The sequence below is a fragment of the Protomyctophum bolini genome, assembly GCF_963924005.1.
Source record: "Protomyctophum bolini genome assembly, chromosome: 16".
NCBI classification, from domain to species: domain Eukaryota; kingdom Metazoa; phylum Chordata; class Actinopteri; order Myctophiformes; family Myctophidae; genus Protomyctophum; species Protomyctophum bolini.
The window spans coordinates 21,185,802-21,199,943 of record NC_137877.1 but is presented as its reverse complement, the minus strand read 5'-3'; the positions used below and the strand labels follow the sequence as shown (position 1 = coordinate 21,199,943).

Genomic DNA, 14,142 nt, shown 5'->3' with positions numbered 1-14,142 from the left:
TCTCAAATATTGAGAATTCTCCACATCACTATTAACCAAAAACAATTTATGCTGGTAGGAGCTTAGGGTTTGTCTGTCGGAAGCGTGCGATATATGTTTGCACATATAAAACGAAAGTCCAGCAGTGTACAGTATATTAAAACCTATCAATAGGTTGCAGTCTATTTGTGGAGTCTATTTGTGGAGTCAGTACTGCTGTATGGATTAAATATGAAATGGAATGGATGAAATATCGGATAGATCCGGCTTGAACACATGACTATAGTGATAGTGTGTAACGATTTGCGGGATTTTTGGACAGAATATGGAGGAGTAATATCAAAAAATTAGTTTTTCAAAAGTCAGCCTCCTGGTGGCGCTATAACAGGCCGTTCTGGACAATTTGGGGGAGAAGTTCATCGTTGGCATCCAGGGAGTGTGTGTGCAAAATTTGGGATCGACCAGGTTAACGGTGCCGCAGATTAGCTGTTAACAGACGGACGCACACACGGACAGTGTAAAACATACTCTCTCCCCATGCCTTCGGCCTGGTGGAGACAATAATAGACTAAAATAAAGATGTAAATGTGAGTCTAAAATAAAGTTTTATATGTTAAAGAAAAAGTTTGAGTACTTATTCCTGTAAGTAAACATAGGTCAGATGAGATTTCTGCTCTAAGAAAATTAGCTCGACTCCTGTAAGCGCTCCAGTAAACTTATGCAACATGTTGCAGCCAAACATTTCAGGTTTCATTGCAGTCCCGGGGAAGGGTTAGCTGATATTTTATTATATATATATTATATTATTATATATTTTATATTTCTAAAGTGCAGAGAGACAAACTCACAATGCAATGTTTTGTGGAAAAAGGGTTGCCAGGGTCAAAGTGGTTTAAGTATTTGCCCAAAGAGCCTCTCAGCCCCAAGTGGATAATGGACCATAATGAAAAAACCTTGGGCAAAGATGAATTAGACCACTTACAACAGGGCATACTAATGAAAATGTTAAAGCACTTATGAGCCTTCTGGTGATTGCCATAACTGCTGAAATCAAAGGCTTCTAACTAGTTGGTATTAATGATTCAAGACCCAATGCCTCCTGCTAGTTCCACTAACATCACTGGTCTCATGGACTGCAGTTTAAATCGAAGATCCAATTCCTTTCCTTTGCCATTGGTATGGCGAGGAACAAATTAACAATTAAAATGCTGCAAACGATGTAATCACAGCCTCACAAATGATTACCTCCCCTCAGTAACCAGTGGGTAATCCAAGGTTTTTATTTTATTTAAAAAACACTAGTGCAAGTAACAAACCCAACTCCCATCCAACTAACAGAAAGGTACCCTTGAGGAAAATGAACACGGTCAAATAAAACCTTGTCTAAATCAAACTAAATTCAAGCAAATTGCATTACACTACAAGGGTGTCCGCAGTTATTCTCCAGCTCAATAATTTTCCATGAAAATCCAATATAAAGTTCTTTGAACGGAAAAGGTTTTCAAGGTGAATCAACCGGGAGGCGATTAGCCCTCTCGTCTATTTCCATTGTTGCTGACGCCAGAGAATGCAATTGCATAATGGCTTCACACCAAACGATACATAAAAAATGTCCCATATCTTCTCTTTTGACACCTTATATACAGTAACTCAGAGAGGCGGTGTCAGGGAAGCTCTAGACGAATCCTTCATTCATGACAATACGTGGACAAAAGCATCCAGGAGATAACTAGAGAATAATTTGCGTGTGAGGTCGTCGTGTACGGGAGGACAAAGGCCACATTAAAACTGGTGTCCCTATTGTGTTGCCGTCGAGCAGAAACCTCCCATTTCCATAATATAACCTTTTGTGTTCTTTTTAAAATGCTTGATTATACTACAGCGTCACACAAGTAGCAAATCCACAAGCTTGAAACATGGTGAGAACTGCGAAGCGACACAATTTGAGCTTGTAGATCTGCTACTTTTGGATTTGAATCCTGAAAAGTAACAGTTTCTGGACATATGAAGTTTCCTCCCGACACTAGAGACAATTTGTTTAAAAATAGCCTATCACAATTGCAAAAATAGAGGCTTGAACATCTATGTTTCAAATTGTGTTTCAAACGCTAAATATGTGTCAAATTGTGGTTAACTGACTGGATTTTTCTTAGACCTCTCCTAGTTTGATTATTTTTTAGCTTTTTTTCCTACTAGATCCTCTGCTAGAAAAGCATATTATATGCATATAAATAATTCGCCCCACACGCAGAAAAGGCCTACGGCAACAAACCAAGAACATATTTTATGTAATGTGATTGTTAAGAAAATAAAGATTCTTGCACGTAAAAAAGCTCTTACTAATAAAAGTACTTATTCCATAATAACAGAATTAATTATGATAATCATATATAATATTCCTGTATCTTCCTTTCAAAACAACTAAATAAATGTCCCATATCTTTTCTCTTCTGACATCTTATATACAGTAACTCAGAGGCAGTGTCAGGGCGGCTCTAGACGAATCCTTCATTCATGACACTAAGTGAACACAGCCGGCGTCCATGCAGGCAGATAACTAGAGAATAATTTGGTTTTTGAAGCTGCGATTCAGGTCTTTGTGCGGCAGGACGATGGAGTTGAGAATGATGACCTCTGCAGGGATGGTCACATTACAACCTGAGGAAGAGACAAACATTCAGATTCAGTACTGGTCAGTGGAGTGCAGCGTACCCATGTATTGTTTTGAAAATAGCAGATCTACAAGGCAAGCTGAAAATGCACAGCTTGTAGATGGGCTATTTTCAAATGTTAATGATGCCAGACCAAGGGCACAGCATGCCTAATCAAACTTGGGATGATGGGAATCGGGGAACAAACAAGGTGTCCCGCCAGGAAAGTTGTGTGTAAATGTGGCACGTACCTAAATAACCTGAGGACCAAGATGAGGCCAGATGGCCATGTCATGGCTAAAGTCTATTGTTATATCAGGAACAGGACATGATTTATTGATGCATTGAAAGATGAGCAATAATGATGACATTATATAAAACCCAATGTCAGGGTAGATGAGCCTCAGACAATCTGTATAACGCATGCTGCTGTGTCTCTGTAGACTAAACCCTCTGCATTGCGTAAATAAAGCCACACTACTTGAACAATTCTCTGGAAAAAGAACCCAGCCACAGAAATCCGCAACATGCCATAGAACAGCGGCTCCCAACCTTTTCACCACATTAAACATTCATTTCAAACATTCATTCATTTCTTTTTTAATATTATCATTAAAATCTTTGTGTTTGCAATACCTTCATGGTCCACCAGTAGGCCCTGCATGCACACAGGTTGGGAATGGCTGCCATAGTGGACAAAGCCATTCCGGATTGATTATTATAACTACTTTCAACGTGCCGTGCCAAAGATTTGGGTTACAGGTTAAAGCGTCGCATGCAAACGTTTATTTTTTAGTAACAGTTTTAGACATGAGGTTTCCACCTGACAGAGACAGACGATATACACACGGTGCAGCCAGGATCAGAGTCTTCTTACCCAGAATAGTAATTGAGGGTGTGAGTTTTCCTTCTCTAAACAGGGTCTCACTGTCGATCTTTGCATAGGGGTCGTTGGGGTTGGGGTCGCTTGGAGTTCCCTCCACTCTGGCCCACTTGCCAATGGTGCTGTCCCATCCCACAATGCAATTCAAAACACAGCTGTGATCCTTTACACAGAGCCGTGGGATAAAAGAAGACAAGGAGGAGGAAGACAAAATCGTTAATTTCATTATTATACCAGGCTGAGTCAAAGGCATCTTATTAGAAGCAGTTGTCACCAATAGGGTTGGGACCCGGATCCAACATTGAGAATTGGCTCCATCTCATTCTCATTCTCATTCTTCTTTGAAAGACCTAGAACTCTGAGAGTGACCGGGTCAATTTGGGAGTGGGACCCTATAGGACCAGAACCGTTAAAATCCTAAATGACCCCAAGTTCCCAACCCTAGTCATCGATGCTCTAAGCAGCGGCTCAGCTACTGTAGTGTCCACAGTGCTTCACAATTTATGAATTATGCTTAGGTAATTTGTTTTATCTTTGATATTAAAGCTTCTGTTTGACATGTTTGTAAGAAAAGAAAATGGCTAGGGTGTTCAGTAAAGATATCTCCCTATCTCGCCAAGCTTTAGTAAACAGATCTTTAGATTTTCATACCAATTTTAGCCAAACAGGAATGAGAACTCATTCAAAGATAACTTATCAGCATAGAATGGATATTGTACACTCACACTACAGCAGGAAAAGGTCTTGCATGGCGTCTACACAAGTATGCTACGCCTACGACTGGCGCAAGAAAGATTGAATCACAAAATTCAAACGTGTGTGTGTTTACCTGTAGAGTTGCACCGTGCAGGATGACGGATTCTCTCACTCTGACTCCAGCACCAATAGTTACTCCGGTGCCAATGGACACATTGGGACCCAACTGTGGAGAGGAACAACACAAGAGATTGTCACTATAAACCACACCTGATTAGCATTTAGCAAGGTCATAATGTGGAGAGAAGACAGTTTAACTGCTTTGAATGTGGTATGCCTATTATATTGTATTGTGATGAATAAATAAAAACATTTGGGAAAAAGACAAAATAGTAGATGATGATCTACAAAAACTCAAATCACAATAATTCCTCTGATACTAATTCTGCATGGCACCATTGTGCAAATATAAAATATGCCTTAAATGCTTATTCCATTAATTGATGTTCACAACTATATACCTGTATATATATATATATATATATATATATATATATATATATATATATATATATATATATATATATATACACACTGTATCTTTAAAAAACGAAAGAAAAAAAACAATCTCGAATATCCAATTAATTGAAAATGTAATGTACAGTGTAGCACCTTACCACAGCAGTTGGGTCTATGTTGGCTGTAGGATGAATATAGACATTACCTAAAGGAACACGACATGCAGCATGATTATCAATCCTACATCTGAATGAAAAAAATAAATCATATTGTACTGTATTCGGCTAAGCTAACATAAACATACCACTTATTTTGGGCCCGCCCTCTTCATTGGAGGCCAGTCTCTCAGGGTGGGTTTTGTGGTACTGGTTGAGGTAGAGACGACTGGCATAGATGGCAGAGCTGTTGAGAGACGGTGAGAATAAACCATAAAACACAGCCCAGGGAGAAGGTACATTGTCTATGTCCAATATATCTTTATTTGGGTATACAGTAACATTGGAGAGCAATGGAGACCAACAGTTAGACTGATCAAACATAGCATTAGCAACTCTTGCCATACTGATGTTGCGCTATATTACTCCGTGCATGTTCTCTCTGCACGGAGGGCGCGCTGCCTCTAGCCGGCTCCACTCTGGAGTGACTGTTGGACAGCGGCCCGGAGTGAAGGCTTCAGAACGCCTTTATGCCGTCAGGTGGGCGCAGGTGTAGAAGCTGGTTGGAGGAGCGAGATGCGGAGCGGGCGACCAACAGCGGAGCGGCGACAATGCTCCCCAACAATGGCTGTGCTGACGGACCTACAGGGATGGGTTAGGCAAAGGGGCGCGCACTGTGCGCACCACACAGACAAAGACATATATATATATATATATATATATAGGCCTGCGGCCGTAACAACAGTTAACAGGCTCGCTGCCAGGCTACACCAGAGACCTTATGAGGCATGCCCCCCAAAAAATGTATATTACTGAGCACCTTTGGCATTGGTGACATTGCATCCAGCAGTTTAAAATCCTATCTATCTTACAATTCATTTCTCCCCTTTCAAATTGGCCGCGCTGGCTGCTTCCCTGGGGGACAATAACCCCCACTTATAAAATCAGAGGTCTATGCACTGAGACCCAATCAGCAGACAAGACTGTATTGTTTATTCGCCAGCCCCCTCCACCTGCATTAAATGCATTTTTCTAATAAATCATGACTGTGTTCTGTGTACCTGCTTGGAGTACCAGATGAGGCAAAACTCACCATCAGATATACAGTATGACCGATTTCAGTACGGTCACATAGGGTCACATTGCTAAGTACAGTATGATAATGTATTGACCCACATGACGTCACAAGGGGCCTAAAAATAAAACCAAAACCTGCTGTTGCTCTATAAATGAAGTCGGGCAATTCTGGTGGTTGTCTTGTTACTTACAATGCATCGAGACTCCTTGTGAGCATGTATGTAGAGCTGCTATTTTCTAAAAGATTGTGAACCATTTAGAAAGCTCTCACCTAAAAATGAATGACATGCCCCAAAACAAAACATGGATGCCAGGTTACAGGTTGTTAAGCGTTGACAGCAGATGTAAGATGATTAATGTGCTCACCCAGCAGACTTGATCTGGCTCCAGAAGCTGAGGGTCTTGTAAACGTAGAGCTTGCCCTGTCCTGCCATGGCAGTGAAAATGTCCTGCTCCAGCCGGATGGCTTCAGCCCGGTGCCAGCCGTTTGTGGGCTCCTCTCTAAAAAAGGGGGGGAAAGGCCTGATTTACACTTTAATGATGACAATAGAGCGCCGAAGTCCTTACGTCACTCGCTCATCCCCTCGATTCCCCTGGTTCACGGAAGTAATTTCTCTATGGAGAATAACATGGGGTCATCTTAAAATCGTTTCATATAAGCGTTCAAAAATAAACAAGCTGTCTCTGCGTTATTGTCAGGGAGGTGTCTCTGTATTGTTTACAACCGTCAGTCACTCATATATGATGGTCTGTTTGTTTCTAACGAAAATGTAACTAATTCAGTAGCAGTAACAATAGCGTTTTCTCTCAGTCAGTTGATTCTTCATATCCATATGAGTGAAGTGGCATGGATGACTTGTTTATTTTTCAAACAGTTATTATATGAGGCAAAATCCCCCTATGGGGATTACAATGCAAATAAAAAGTACATGAACATGCAGATTTGCGCCCTCTGCCGATGTTGACGTCAGACTTCGGTGCTCTATAACTGATTTTCAACTGGGTTAATTGATTGTGATAGCCCAAAGATGAAAGGAAATGTTAAAAGGAAAATATGAATGAAAGGAATATTAAAAAGCAATATGGTATCCACAATGAAAGTTTATCCAAAGAGGAGTAGGGTGTGGTTGAAGGCAAAGCATGGCTAGTAGTGAGATCTTGGGAAGATTGTGTAAGCCAACCCTTTATTTTGTGTGTCCTCACCTCTGCAAAGTGTCTTTACATCTCATGATAATGCACTAAAAGCAAGTGACAAACACAAAACACCCAATATAGGCCACCATGTGAGCTCTCCCTTCTCTCTAAGATATCGTCTCTGTCAGGTGGAAACCTCACATGTCCAAAACGGTTACTTACTGTGCAACAGCGCCCCCTGTTGGTACCCTAAACATAGGGACATACATGGGGACGGACGGACATAGGGATGGACATAGGGACATTGCTGTTCCTGTTGCACCACTCAAAAACACAGCAAAAGTAGCACATCTACATGCTCAAAATGTGTCGCTTCGCACCACACTTCCGAGATGGTGGATCTTCTACTCTGCATGCTTTTGTGGTTTTGTGTGATGCTGTAGTATGATCAAGTAGGGCATTAATTTATTTAAAAAAATAAATAAATGAAGAGATGAGGTTTCCACCCCGACAGCAACAATTTACTGTATATCACACACACAGATACCATTGATGAACTTCAAAATTAGAAAGTCTAATTATAAAGAGTGAGGTACACATCCAGGAGCCAAACATATTTGTTTTGCTAAGCACTGATAGCACGTGTCCTTCCTTACTACCAGAGCAGGAAAGGGGTACTCTGCCTTATCACAAATACACTATGAGGGGTCACAGTACACTGAACTAAGTGTCACTGTGTGGCCGACCCTGTACTCCAACCTTCTATGGGTGGCCAGCCAAAACAGAGGAGCACCAGTTAAACAAATCAATTCATACGAATTTTCGCCGATATCTAATATCCCGATTATTGTCCAACTCCTAATTATAAAAAAGTAATTGATTTGAATAAAATGAGTTCACAAAGCATCACAATGTGATACGTTGTGAGCTTGATGATCGGCTATTTTCGTGCGAGTGGTTGTTGTACAACAAATCAGACGATAATAAATAAAAATGTCTCTTCTGTTTTTGTGCCGATACATTATATAAAAATAATGATAATAATAATGCGCTTCACGATTATTTACTACAGTAAGAGAACATAGATAGAGTCCACTACTGTATGTCTACGACACACCCAACACCAGTGCACTTCTACAACCACACTGTACAACCTGCTTGTACCAACTTACCCATCATATGGATATCTGGCGAATGTGGGGGTGAGAACGGGAAACAGAAATCATGGCGGAGGAAGAGGAGGCGGAGGAGGAGGAGGAGAAAAAAAAGACAAATGAAGAGACCCAAAGGAAAAGGAAATTAATGGTATGCACACACACAGATCCCCCCATCGAGGCCCTTGTCCTCCACTCACAACAGCATGTCCTGTTGGTTCTTCTGGAACACGGCACCGATGTGCTGGAAGATGTCAGGTGTGAACAGGTAGATCCCACAGTTGATGATGTCGCTCACAAACGTGCTGGGCTTCTCCACGTAATGCAAGACCTGAGATAAATGTCCAAAGGAGGGGAGTATGACATTTTCGTTGAAATGCAGGAGCGAACACAATTTGTTCTCGGTCGTGCGACTGTGTCACATGTAGCCGATATAGAACCACCACAGCTTTGTTGAGTGAGCTTGTAGACCTGCTACTTTTTGACGCATGATTGAGTATAACTAAAGGGCACAAATGTGTATTGCTTGTTACCTGATTATAAACAACATGTGCAGAACTGGATCCATACCTCATGTGTTTCCTGGTTTTCAACAATACAGCCATAGTTCATAGACTGCTTTCTGTTAGCCTAGTGGAAGGAGAGAGTTGATGATTTGCTGTTATATCACACAATGTTAAATCCAATTATTTGACCACAGCCAGCATTCCAACATAATAATATGGAAACAATAATCAATTATACCAAAACGGAGAACATTCCGAGTACCGTAACTGTTGATTACTGCACCAGATGCAGCATGAATGAATGAATGTAAGCTTTCTTTCAAACATGCTAAAAATAGTCAAAGAATTAAAATAGGTGCAATATAATAAAAAACAAAATAAGAAATACACCCATGTGAACTGAGCGATTGTGTGTGTGTGTGTGTGTGTGTGTGTGTGTGTGTGTGTGTGTGTGTGTGTGTGTGTGTGTGTGTGTGTGTGGAATGCAACCCCAATTAGCTGACTGCTCACAGTGCTCAGTGTGAATGGCCTGGCTGCTCAGCAGTGGCCCCAATGCAACCCCAATGATCTGTAGGGGTCAATGGGTCATACTCTAAACAGACATAGGGACATAGAGAAGGACACCCATTGCCCTTCTTTGGAGCGGTGTTTACAGCTCAAATAACAAACAACAAGCCTCACTGACCACAAAATACTATGATTTTCTTTTCACAGCATGAAATACAAGCACAGCTTGTCAATCAGGAAAAGTCTTACCGTTGTCCCCAGGATAACAAAGCCGTCAGGTTCTCCGTGTTCCTTCTGAAAGTTGAGCATCTCTGGCAGAGGAAACTCTGAACAGACGTCAGCGTTCAGGACAAAGAAGGCCTCCGGGCTTCCGGAGAGAATCTGATCTCTGAAGTGATAGATTCCCCCTCCGGTACCCAAACCTGCATACTCCTGCAAATACCTGGCCAACACAAAGAGCAATGGATGCTGGCTTTACTTCTGCTGGTGGCACACCAGCAGAGAAACTAAAACCGCACACACAGGAACAAGTGAGAATGCCCAATTCAACCTTAGAACATATACAGTAAGTTATAGGCAAAAAAAACATATTCTGAAATATCTATTGTGTTGTAATTTGTTTGTTTAATTTCATGCTATGTTTACTGTAATCAGGGCATTATTGGAAAAGAGAGCTTGCGCTCAATTGACCTTCCTGAATAAATAAAACATTGTTTTATTATTTTAAACTATAATCTGTATGATCACCATAGTATGTGTGGCAGTGGGGTGTGGTTGTAGTTGGGTGTGGTTTGATGTTAGGTGATAGGTGAGAGTCGAGGCCTGCCGCCCCAAAATGTTTGAGAACCACTGGCATACAGAATGTGTGTACTTTCATGACTGTGTTGTTTACCTAATGGAGATTTTGAATTCCTGCTGTGCATTTGTCAAGAATCTGGTGAGTTCTTCATTTGGTTGATAAAAGCCCATGAGCAAAATCTCCTTCATATTCGGTACCTACGGAATACATAAGATGTCACGTATTAGACAGAATTAGAGACACAGGCTGATACAGTATACAAAAAGAATGTTGTACATTTCCCCAGGAATTTAAGAAAGACTACCAAGTACCAACAATACTTGTATTCCAACACCCTATATTGCATACTTTGTTTATTCAAAATCATAACGTGCCACGATGCAAGACAGTGTGAGCTTTTAGATCAGATTATTTTAATTAGGGTTATGAAAATGAAGGAGCGCAAGGTTCTGTGATGTTTTAGACAAAACACTGTGCTGTCAAACAAGTTTATTAAATCTATGAAAAAGTTGAATCCGCAACACAACTGTAAGTGGCGACCCTATAGTGGGTTGCTTGCTGCTTCATCTCCCTCTTAGCTAAGGAGTCCTTGGCCTGAAAAACGTTGGCCTAAAAAATGTTTATATGAAGTCACCCACCTTTGCACATGCTTCGATGTGATGCTGGAGCATCGGAACTCCAGCTACTGGAAACAAGGGTTTTGGAACTTCAAATGACAGCGGCCTAAACCTTGTGCCTGCAAAACAATAGCTTTTAATTCATGATTACATTAATTAAACAAACAATTTAATATGATTACATGTACCGGTAGCCTAATTGACAAACGGATGAGGTACATTCATTTACCGTTCTGCAGTGCTTACTGTTGGCTGTGTATGCTCACATTGATTCTGATGAGCATTGATCGATCAGATCATCGGTTCATATTATAGCTTTGCTTGTTTGGTGTTATGCTATGATATTCCATGCCATTATTTTAAACAAACCCACCACACAAATACATGTACATGTCATGCTCATAATGGTAACACACTAAGGAGTGGGCAGTTGGGCACCTCGATGTCAAATTGGCTATTAATAATCAAAAATGTTAAAATGCAATATTTGGAGCTGTCTCAAGTAACGTGAAGTCTAAAGTAACGTGAATGTATACATAAATGTTTAGAACATGATTTAACATTTGACTATTAAGGTCTAATATATTTCATAGCAACAAAACCTGTATATCCATCCAATCATTTTGGGCATAAACATAAAGTTAAGGATAAATGCCATTCTATTTAGGTCTGATACCGTGGTTGTTCACATCATACTTGACATTTCCAAAATAGCACATTTTACACGGAGGTGCCCACTTAGTGCCCAGTGCCCACTCTTCTGTACCATAACACACATAATAGTAACAGCTAGACTACAGTACACAGCGTTCAGTCTAATAAACTGCACATCATCGCATCCAGTGAAGGGACATATTCTCACCTTTCTGAGGACCTCCGATTAAAATCACTGCCTTCAACATGTTGATTAAAGATGAAAATGTGATTGAAGATGAGAAAATGTGACACAAACATAAACCCTCTGACAGGAGCTCAGCTGTTCCTCCACCGTTTACTACACGTCACTCTACTATCAATTACTATACTACCACTTCCTTCTTCCGGAGCTGTGCATCCCATAGCCCAGAGGGACGGTCCACGCTCTGATTGGATACACATGGGTTGCCTATAGCAACCAACACGACCATCCCTCCACTGTATGAGGTCTGACTGCAGTAGTAGCAGTGGTGGTAGAAACTAAGAACATTACTTAAGTACTGTACTTAAGAACAATTTTGAGATATTTGTGCTTTACTTGAGTATTTCCAATTTCCAATACTTCTACTCAGAGCTTCCCCCACCTTCGAAATGTTCAAAAGCACACTCAAAACCCACCTTTTCTGGCTTTACCTACATAACCCAACCCCCCCCCCCCCCACACACACACACACACACACACACACACACACACACACACACCCCTTCTTGTTTGTCCCTATTTTGATTTTGATTTCTAGTTTTTAACCTTTTAAACCTTTTAAATAGTTTTCTATTAAAATATGTCTGTACTTCTTTCTGTAAAGCGACTTTGGGTACCCAGAAAAGCGCTATATAAATCGTATATATTTTTATTATTATTATTATTATTACTCCACTACATCTCAGATCCAATATTGTACTTTTACTCCACTGCATTTATTTATTTAAACTTCAGTTACTAGTTACTTTGTAGATGTTGATTATTATTACAAAACATACATTAACCACTTAAGCCCTATATACATTTCGGCCATTTAAAAATAGCCAATGTGACGCATTGCGAGCTTGTAGATCTGTTATTTTCAAAAGATTTTGAAATGGAGCGTTCTGCATAGTGAGTAGCCTACTTTCTACTTTTGGTTTTAGCATTTTGATGCCAATACTTTTGTACCAGAAGCGTACCTCCCAGCCAGGGCTGGGAGGTACGCTTCTGGCACATGGAAGGACTAGGCTCTGTGGGTTGACTCCTGTCCGGACCCCTCCTACATCTCACCAGGTCCACTGCTGCTCTCACCAGGCCCAGGACCAGACACTTCATTCAGGAGTGGTGGGCAATGGTTCTGCAGACTCCACCCGAGCGTGAAGGTGGTACCGCTTGCTGCTTGAATGGCCCTCCTAAAGGCCTCTGAAGTATTCAAGTATTGTACACTATTGTACATTGTACTTTGTGCAATATACATGTGTCAAGTACATTTTTAATTCTGGACTTTTACGTGTAACAGAGTAGTTTTACATGTATGCAGTATTGATACTTAAAGTAAAACAATTGAGTACTTTTTTCCACCATGCCCTATATAAATTGACTGTATGTGTTTGATATTTTGCAGATTATGCTTTAGATTAGAAGATACTATATGCAGCATGACATGTTTAAGAAGGTAGAGGGAGTGCTCTATTTTCCACTCAGCCAATATGGGTGCAATATATATCATCATTATCATAATAGAATATAAATTAAGAAAATTGTAAAAGTGATTAGGTGTTTGACATGAGCAGGCCCTAGTCGTGGGGCTACTATTCTAGCAGGCTCACCGAATCCAAAATTTGCTTTGTGAGAATTTGGCCCCAAATGGATTTGATGACCTCCTCCTCCTGCTGTTCACCAATGTCCTTCTCCTTGATGACCTCCTCCTCCTGCTGTTCACCAATGTCCTTCTCCTTGATGACCTCCTCCTCCTGCTGTTCACCAATGTCCTTCTCCTTGATGACCTCCTCCTCCTGCTGTTCACCAATGTCCTTCTCCTTGATGACCTCCTCCTCCTGCTGTTCACCAATGTCCTTCTCCTTGACCTCCTCCTCCTGCTGTTCACCAATGTCCTTCTCCTTGACCTCCTCCTCCTGCTGTTCACCAATGTCCTTCTCCTTGCACTGCGTGAAAAGGAGTTAAGGGGCAATTATGGGCACTAGATTTTGTGCATTCTATTAGTGTTGTTTTTTTCTCATTGACTTTATGCATACGCATACCCTCTATAAGAGCAACTACCAGAGGGGACTGCGAATTGCCTGGTAATATCTGGTCTCTATCTTCATATTATTATCAATATCTATATACCGTATAGTAACAAGGTCACTGGTTTGATAAGAACGCCTGCAATCTGAATAAAAAACATTGCCTACAGTATAATATGTTAACTGGCTGGGGAAATACAGTGAGCTTTATAGAGACAGGATGGCGACAGAGATATACATAATATTATAAATGATAAAATAGGACCGTGAAATATGAACAACCGGATGGAACAATGTGACATGACATTAAGTAGGGATGGGATGAAAACATAATTTTCCCAAACATGGGGCAAAACAGGGAACAGGCCAAAGTTAAAGATGATTAGGGATGTGCATGGTGACAAATGAGTGACATTAATTGTGGCCTTGACCTTGACATTAATTGTGGGCTAAATCTAATCTATCCATCAACAGTAATGAGAGTACTTGTGATTAGTTACTTTCCACCCCTGACAATTGTGAACAATTCCATGTAAGAACCCAGGTCATGCACCTCAT

The 14,142-nt window shown here is 40.7% G+C and overlaps 1 protein-coding gene across 3 annotated transcripts; it reads right to left on the bottom strand.

The window, feature by feature from the left end:
• Nucleotides 1-1,250: 1,250 nt before the first annotated feature.
• LOC308330745 (mannose-1-phosphate guanylyltransferase regulatory subunit alpha-A) lies at nucleotides 1,251-11,672 on the bottom strand. Of its 3 annotated transcripts, XR_013965521.1 has the most exons (14): nucleotides 11,540-11,672; nucleotides 10,699-10,796; nucleotides 10,154-10,257; nucleotides 9,511-9,703; nucleotides 8,819-8,878; nucleotides 8,449-8,579; nucleotides 8,267-8,281; nucleotides 6,327-6,461; nucleotides 5,033-5,130; nucleotides 4,887-4,933; nucleotides 4,343-4,435; nucleotides 3,508-3,676; nucleotides 2,173-2,637; nucleotides 1,251-1,942 (listed from the first exon to the last, which is right to left on the bottom strand). XR_013965521.1 is itself a non-coding variant. In XM_080785736.1 (13 exons), exons 1-13 carry the CDS (start codon nucleotides 11,577-11,579, stop codon nucleotides 2,537-2,539), a joined length of 1,284 nt encoding a protein of 427 aa, XP_080641862.1. In that variant the 5' UTR covers nucleotides 11,580-11,672; the 3' UTR covers nucleotides 1,251-2,536. The 3 variants fall into 3 exon arrangements, 2 of the variants coding, with proteins under 2 accessions (XP_080641862.1, XP_080641863.1); XM_080785736.1 differs by having other exon boundaries at nucleotides 1,251-2,637; XM_080785737.1 differs by lacking the exon at nucleotides 8,267-8,281 and having other exon boundaries at nucleotides 1,251-2,637.
• Between the last annotated feature and the right edge of the window lie 2,470 nt (nucleotides 11,673-14,142).